Below are 8,964 nucleotides of genomic sequence, written 5' to 3' on the forward strand. Positions count from 1 at the left end.
TATAAGACAACCATTTAAACTTACAGAAATGTGTCTCATTGCTTCTTGGTAGAGATAGGGGAACACTTGGAGATAGGGGAACGCTTGGAGATTGGGGAGTGCTTGTATTAACCTCACTCAGCGGTAAGTACTCGGGCTGCCTTACCAGTCATGTTTTTCTCACCGTGTCATTTCAGACATGAACATACCATATGGCAGTCTACCTTGGTTCTGCACCAATAGAAACGATTGCCAGACCATGACGCCTCTGAAAAGGAATATGAGCAACGCCGACTGGTTTCGGCTTATTTGGACCTGAATCAGGAGGTGCAGCTTGAATAACTGGCACAGGACTCACTCTTGGGAATACCCCTTGCTACCCCTTGCACCTTCATAATCTCCATGAAAAAAAAGTGATAGGTAAAATGGTTTAATCAATCTCAGCAATTCTGCTCATCTTTTTTTCCTTTCACCTTGTCAACTAAACTCATCTCCTGCAAGGTCTCACAAGATATTTCTCTGCACCTTCTTATCATCTACATGTGACCTTTGGCGCGGGGCCTTTTGCTGCTTCTGTTGCACTCTCAAACGCATGTGGTGGATGACACACAGATCACGATCAGGCTGTAGCATTTTGAACACAGAAACCTAGTCTCCACATGGTTGAGTCACATACATCAATAGGTGAAGAAAAAGTTCCTCTTCCTCGCCATGGACAAGAATTAGATCCCGGTCACTGAAAGTACAGCTGCCCCAACAATCTTCTTCCAGTGATCTGTGGAGTTGGGAACAACCCGAACTCCAAAGCAGAAGGTAAAGCGTGTCACCAAGTTACAGCTCATACTGTGGAGGAATCTCTCCTGTGAACTGAGTGCTGAGCTCAGCAGAGCTCGAGTTCTTTCCTACCTGGACCACTGCGACATATTGTATACATGAGCACTGAATAGGGAACTCCAAAAACTCAAGACAACCCACTATCAAGAAATCAGACTAGCCTGAATGTGATTTGATGGATTTAGTTCAGTGCTTAATTTGTAAAACATGTACCGGCGGGGCCCAAAGGTTTGTTTAGAAATCTGCGGTCAGCACTATGAATATCGGTGGCGCTGAATACTAAGGCTGTGTAGTCATGATTCCCCCTCCTTCCTCTTTATTCCCCCTCCGGACACCCCCTGCTCTTTTATCTTAATCTTGTGGGTTCTTTTTCATCATTGCCTACTCCTTTTCTCACCCTTTTTCGATCTTTCTCCTTTTATATTTTTCTCTCCGTTTCTCTGTGTGAAAATCTCATGAGTTAAAATAAGTCGAAAATGAGCGACAGGCCCCCCCCATGCAACCACCGGCTCTAGTTTATCACCGATTTGATTATTTTATATGCATACTGCGCATCACTCCACGGAATGCAAACCCTTTTATTGCATTCCCGAAAGCAATTTATCAGCTCCCTCTAAACCTGTCCTTCTCAAACTCTTCTGTCTGTCTGAGACATAGAATCAAAGTAGATTGTGCTAGGGAAAAAAAGGCAATGTCATCACAAGTCTGTATCAGATATAGTCTGGGCCACTGGAATTATATGCTGGCGAAGCGATTTTCGCATAATTGTAGATATACTGCACTTGCCACATAATCCATCATCTGCCGCATAATCGGCAGATTTTAACAACAAAAAAATGTTTTTCGCACAAACGATTCAAAATTTAGTAAATACACAGCAACATATGTTGCCGCACAGTTGACCGCCCTTTAGAAAAGATCCCTGGACGCTTTTCTGTACCTTATTGCTATATTTGATGTTAAACTGGTACTAATGAGGTGCAAATAATGCCCAGATAGTGTTAAAAAGTTTTAAAATCACAAAATAATGAAGTAATACTATCACAAAATGTGCCGCATAATTTGCATTTTCTTGCCGAATTATTTACTCATCTGTGCTGCATAATTTGACCCTCCCCTGCCACATAATTCCAGGGGCCCTCGATATAGTGAAGCTGCCTTTGACAGTCAGTTGAAGAGACTATATTCGAAATTGTCTAGTGTTTGGAAACAATTCTCTTTCTTTACATACTTCATCTCCATATGATTGCATGTATTAATGCTGCCATATAGAAGAGCCCTTCCCTAAAGCATAACATTGAAAGGACCTTCGAAAGGTACAGAGCTCCGTTTTGAGGTGATTGCTATATTCTCTTCATACTCGCCCCACCATCTTCCAGCAGGCAGCAAAGAAAATTCTCTGTTTCTCTACAAAACAAGCATTTGCAATGCACTAGGCCTCTCATTTACATGAGTTTAAGCTATTGGCATTGTAAATTACAATGCCTTTTATTTATCTGTTTTAATAACTAACAAATAAATAAAAGGCTTTGTCATTTACAATGCCAATAACTCAAACTCTTGTAAATGCGAGACCTCGGCCACCATTGTCCCGGGCTGCCTGGAAAGTGAAAGTGCGCGTGGTGCATTGAATGTTGCAGGAAAGCATTTTGTGCCTACAGTAGGAGACAAATAGTGCTAAAGACTAAAAAAAGACATACTGTGTAACAATAGAAGTAAAAGGTACAGTCCTCAAGGGAGGTTACAAATTAAGACAAGGCGGTACTAAGAAGGAACTATCAAGCCTTTCAACGAATCAGAAGCAAGCATTTATGAAGGACAATGACACAAGCCAATGACAAATATGGACAGAGAGTGGGCGGAGCTTCAAGTCCATACTCGAATACAGCATGTCTCACAGAGCAGCGTATGCGCAGCCCAGGCTCGACCTAAAAACTGAAACCAAAAAGTGTTTGACGGTCGGTGAAAGCCAAGACTTTCAATCTCTTTCCTATAAGTTATGTGGCCTGCAACGTAATCAGTGGGCATCTTTTACCCACTTTACTGGTCACTGTCAAGCCAATTGTACTTGCTCTCCCATCCCTGCCCACCAAAAATCATGATGTGTGGATTGAATTCACGCTTGGAAGAAAAGATAAAACAAGATATATAGATGTTTTAACCAGTACCTCCATGCACCACAAATTTAACAATAAGGACCCACACTCGTAGTGAGGTGGACACATCCAGGACATGTCCTTTGGTGGCCTGACTTTCTGGACTCAGAACACTTCAATATTGTTTAGCACAATAAGACCAACACATGATTCTCTCTTATTTCTAAAGCCACAGAAGAAACAACAGCTGTGTATGCTTGTTTGTATAATGGGAAGCTCCTATTCAGTAGATGAACTGACCATGGAGGAGCTATGACGCAACAAACTAGGTTGTCTACTTCTCAACTTCTTTATACTCAAAGTAGATGGACTAACCCTGAAAGCCTTTGGGGGGGAAAAGCCTTAATTCTGAGACACCATCCCTGTGATTTTTTGCATCAAACACAAGCTTTCAAAATCTAAAGCAGTGGCGGCTGTAGCCCAATACCTATGGAGGTCGGCGCTGAAGCCGAGGCTTACATCTACTGGAAAACAGAAAGGGTGACTCTTAACAGAGCAAAGATGCAGAAATGGCCCCTTAATCATCAATAGACTCTTAATCATCTGTGGTAAAACAGCATTCATTTTATCTTGAGTATCGATTCTTCAAATAGATCTCTTTTCTACCACAAAAATGCAAACCGCCAGAGCATCATAAACAGGTTCACAACAGTCCTCAATGTTGGCGCTCTTTTGGCGAACAGATTCCTCTGGACTCCATTTCACTCTTAAACAATCTCATGTGTGACATATCTCAGGTATGGCTCACACTACTGAAATCTGTCCTCATCAGCTTGCATCTGCATGAAAAGATGAAGCCCTGAAGGGGTGGTGTCGTGTAGCATAGAAAACCCCAGATTAGTTTCTGAATTCTTTCTTTAACCGGGAATATATCCATCCCGAGATGAAAAGATAACAAAAATCTACCCTATAAAGACAATGGATGCTAAGAAATTGAGGGTACCACTTGAACCAGAAACACTTAGTGTAAGTTTTTATTTAAGGAGGCACCTCAGTTGAGGATGTGAGAGCACGTGGATTTCTTAAGTACCAATAACGTCACTGATTGATATGATGAAAGGGACAAGATGAGGCTCAGGGTGGGGCCTTATCAGAATATACCAGGAAACTTGATCTAAATCTGCCCCTGTGGTAAGATATCATTCCAGGTAGGATTTTTGCTCCTTAAAGTTGATTAATTTCCCTTCTGGGCTCTAGGATGTAGGTGGTACTTTTTGTGTCCTCAAGCGCGTGATGTAGCGTGCCGTCCTCAACCCATCACCACTCATGGAAATGCTCGCCGTTCCATTAACACAATGTGCCTGGACTTCACAGGCCCAACAACACATTAATGCAAATCACCCTAAGAGATACATTTTTTTAATAACAGCCTTTAGGTGCCATGTCGTCTTGAAGCCTCTTCCGTTGTGTTAATTGATCCGGCTGCTGTTTTTACTTTGATCTTCCCGGGGAGCAGAAGCTGCTAATGAACCCTCTTAGCTGCTGCCAGCGAAGAGACAGGGATTCGTTTAACTGTGTCGCCTCTTTCTGCGCAAAGGCAGAGTCTCTCTTCGCACTCAACAAGAGTTGTCACCGAGTGAGCGGTCCAGCGCTTCGCTGATCAGTGTGCACCTTCAGGAGAGAAATAGTCCTTGTTCCATCCAGAGGAAAACCACATTTTCAAATTTTCATGTCCTTCTTTCCAATTCCCTCCTTCTTAACTAGATGTGAACATTGCCAAAAGGTAGGCCGGACTATCCCGCTCTTCCAAAATCAAGTTTTTGCCTTAAAATTTGGAATGGAGCCAGCTTGCGGGTGTATTCGTCCACGTACCAATCTCAGCCACATCTGCGTGTCTTCAGTTCTCGTGTATTCATTAGGAGGCAAGGACTTGACCTGCACAGGTGGGCTGTATTTGCCTTTCCTAAGGAAACCCAGTCTTACTTTAAGCTTCGCTTATGTGGTAGTGATAGTCTCTCCTGTCACCCCCCCCCCCAAGCAGAAGAACTGACTGACTGACCAACATATGTCTTCATATCCTTTTTAGGTATGGCTTGACAGCACATCTTTCTGCAAGACATAATGTCACCAGTTCTTTAAAATAACCCTAGATTGAGCCTTGGCTCTACCCAAATCGGTATTTCCCGCTCACACCTCATGCTATTGGCTGTTTGGTGTATCATTGTGCCTTCTAGGAAAGGTTATCCACTGGACCGCATGAAGGAGTATTCTACATCTGACAAGTTACCACACTGTTTGCCACATTCAAAACTTTCTCTTATATGTATTTTATACATACATCACTCCGTTCTTCATCCCTTTCCCATAGGACTGTCTTTAATATCATATACCTCATTTGTGCATGCAATTCATGTAAACACAATTGTCAATGCCTGTGTTTACATGCAGAGGTACATAGAGCCAGGCCTATTGGCTTTGCCAATGATTGTTGACAATAGCAAGGCCCAACAACAAGCCTTGAGCAGCAGTGAGATCCTGTATTTGGGACCGATTATTCAAACCTTTAGATACCAGTAAACAAGACAAATAACCCAGCACTTCACCCCCTTACACACCAGTTACCCGCTGGTGTATATGTATGTATGTGAACAAAAATCAAACATTCAGAAGGCAACTTTGTTAGAGTCCAAACAGTTAAGATAATGATGCTGAAAATGTATTGTTCACAATGTCCATAAATCAATTCATTTTGTATCCTTGCACTTCATTCAACAATTAGCCATTCCTATCTTTGATTATTACAGACAGCACTTGTTTCGCAGACGTAGTGCAGTGCTTCCTCAGGGCTCGTAATTCTCATATAAGTTCCAAATCACCATTGTATACACTTACTTTCACTTTTGTGTTTGGAAACAGTCTAATACTAATACTTTGAATGACCTCCATGCTTCTATCTTGAATGTATGACGTTACTACGCATACATTCACAATGCGGTATTTTAGATCGCGTTCCTTACAACGCAAGTCGTTACAACGACTTGCGCTGGAGGGCGCTGGACTTAGGAATAGTATGATTTACTACTCCAACTCCAGCCTACGTTACAGTAGGAAAGGTGTTGGAATAGTAAATCATACTATTCCTTAGCTTAGAGCGCCATCCAGCGCAAGTCGTAATGTAATGAGTCTATTCACCGATAACAGCATCAAAATTGACAAATATGCCATTGGCAAACAACTTGAAAGTCTCCACCGCTACAGACATCGCTTCAAGCACTGCCTGCACCAGAGCAGCAACTTCCAGAAGCACAACCCCATCAAATACGTTCACTTTCCAAATATTTCCCCAAAACAATATTTGCATCAGATATATTCAGGCAGAAAAGCAATCATTTTCTTAATTCATAGTACATCTCCCAAACCCATAGGGTATCAAATGAAATCTTTCAACAGCCTGCCTGTATTCTGATCATTCCAATGATCTGGACACTGGAAGCGTACGGTTATGGATGAAAGGATTTTGTGTTGGATTCAATACAGCGCTGATATTCAGAAACCCCGGCCTTGGGCCCGCTGGAGGCAGGCTCCTAAGCAAAACTTGGGTTTCAGCACTTTTTTTGTAGAAATTAAGGACTGGAGGCAGATTTGAGCGATTTGTCTGTAGTCTATATATACACATTCCTCATGTACAATAGTTCATATTGTATTGTATTGTAATTGCATTTATATCGCGTTTACTACCCCTGACAAGACGTTAAAGCTCTTTATGTCGGGCAACTTGCTGATCCGGAACCCACGGTTAGTGGTTAGGCCAGTGTTATTGGTTTTTGGTTGGTGATTGGGATTCGTTTTGTGCGCTCAAGCAAACCATTCTATGGATCCGCTCCAGGTTCTTTGTTGTAGACGCATTAGGAGTTAGGTGGGATCATTAGTGGGAAACAGGGGTTATGTGAGCTCATGCAGATGGTTGGTGTGGGTTATAGATCAGCTGGAGGAGATTAGGTATTGTTAGATTGCAGGAGGATCACTTTCCAGCAAAGGAGAGTTTGTGATCTTAGAAATTAGTTATTGCCAGTTTACAGAAACACATTATTAATGATTAAGGCAAGCTTGTCTGCCACTTGGAGCAGGTTTTGATCAGAGAGAAGAAGGATGCAGAGAATGGAAGGGAAGGAGAGGGCCAAAAAAGAGAAGTGACCATCCGTAGCTTTAAATGAGAATCAGTTTTTCATGCCGGATTTTAGGAGAAAGCCTTTAATTTGACGGTGCAAGACTGTAGGAAGAAACAATATTATTTGCATGTGCAGATAGTGCTTTAATAATTAAGTAATTGATAGGCACTAGGATAAGGTGAACAGTCTAGGATACCTCTAGATCAAGCCTTCTGTAAGAAGAGCTGATCAGCTCAGGGGTTGGAATTGTAGAGCAATTGCTGAACAAACATTGAAAGGAGATTCCGCACATGCTGGTGCGGATGTCTACTGATGTTCAGCCCCAGGTTTGGCTCACAGTATTAATTATAAAGCACAGTGGGATTCATATAAGACGCCTCTGGTTTGACTTGGCACAAGATGGAGTGGAGGACAGCATCCTCAAACAGTGAGACAATGGGGCCAAGGAGATCCCTTTAAAAATGCAATGATTTTTGTTTTGAAAGGAGTTGTTGATAAGTCTTCCTGGAGCACTGCCCTTTTATAAATGGTAGGGGTGGGGAGCTGCAGATTCTGCTGGGCAAGGGGAAAGGAACCCTCTAGGTGAGGCCCAGCCTTTTGTCTTTCTTGAGCACAATTTCAGTTTTACTGATGGCAAGGAAGTCACCAACATGTCAAAGTAGACATGACAAGACACACCTTTTGATTCAGAGTGGCAGCTCAGTTCCAGACTGAGCCCTCCGAAGCTCCGCCCATAAAACAGTCTTTTCTTCGCTGCTATAGGACAGGGGAAACAAAACAAGTGGAACTGCAGAGAACCAACCGGTCTCTCGGATGCCTTTCACTTCCTGTTCCGGCCATGATCCTCGTGACCCTTGATGGGGTTGACACTTAGCTGGTACTGTAATGGCCTGGACAGTACTTGTAGGTGAAGAACACATAAATGCCAGCATTCAGATATTGGAAAGAGAGAGATTTTGAAGCAGAATCAGGGGGACTGTATTTCCCCTATTATCTTATGTTGAAGCACAGGCAAATTTCGGCTGGAGACTCCTAAAATAAAGCAATTTTTGGCTTAAAAATGTGTGAGTCTTCCGCCTGTATTATGTCTCTGGGAATGTACAAGGGCAGTTAAAAAAAAAAATCACTTCCGTGAAAATCGAAATTTTATTGCCTCTGAAATATAAACTTAAAAATCAAACCTATGAAGAAAGTAGAGTTATCAAATGATTTTTCGTGATTATTGAGTCAACCACATGGATACTTGCCATGTTAAAAAAGAAAATATTGGGATTTTAAAGAAATTCCTGTTCACCTAGCTGGTCTTGCAGTTTCCGAGATAGCTAAATGTATACAAATCGCATGAATCTATACCGCCTGCTGTCATCAGCAACCGCCAAGGTCTTCTGGCCCCATCAGCATCAACACATAACACAGCATATGGAAGCGCCACACTGAGCTAAGCAAGGCCGCTCACTCTGCAGACCTTGGACATATTGAACTGGTGGTGCTGGGAAGTGCCTGTGGTGATCCACTGAGCAGGTTAACAAACCATTCTACGTTCTTAAGCGGAACTTATGTGCGTAAAACACTGAACTGCAGTTGTAAATTCAGGGAGCCTGATAAACAGAATCCTGTTCTGCAGACATTTATTCCCTTCAATTGAACTCAATTTTATGGACAATCTGCTTATACAGTGGACTGTCTGCAGCATTAGGTTTAGGGTAGTGATGGGAAAGTGGACGTAAACGGGTAAGAAATATGGCTCAACACCTTCACTTTTGTAAGCCTATGGGAATTTATAAACCTTTCGCCTGTTGTTGCCTATCACAGAAGCACACAGCTGCCGAAGCGAAAAAGTGCGTTCCCATGGTGGGAACAGGAAAGGCGCACTATCGTACTCTGGG

General features: G+C 42.5%; 1 protein-coding gene across 2 annotated transcripts in view; it reads left to right on the plus strand.

Moving 5' to 3' along the window:
• The window catches only part of LOC146772655 (islet cell autoantigen 1-like protein), a 142,139-nt gene extending 141,694 nt beyond the window's left edge, over positions 1-445 (plus strand). For both annotated transcript variants that reach the window (XR_014972261.1, XM_085638868.1), the window contains exon 4: positions 177-445. Coding sequence is in view for 1 of the 2 variants with exons in the window: in XM_085638868.1 (XP_085494994.1) it covers positions 177-298 (122 nt within the window). In the remaining variant the exon portion in view is untranslated. The remainder of the gene's footprint in view (positions 1-176) is intronic.
• Positions 446-8,964: the final 8,519 nt, after the last annotated feature.

This window comes from Triturus cristatus, chromosome 12 (genome assembly GCF_964204655.1).
Source record: "Triturus cristatus chromosome 12, aTriCri1.1, whole genome shotgun sequence".
Taxonomy (NCBI): Eukaryota; Metazoa; Chordata; class Amphibia; order Caudata; family Salamandridae; genus Triturus; species Triturus cristatus.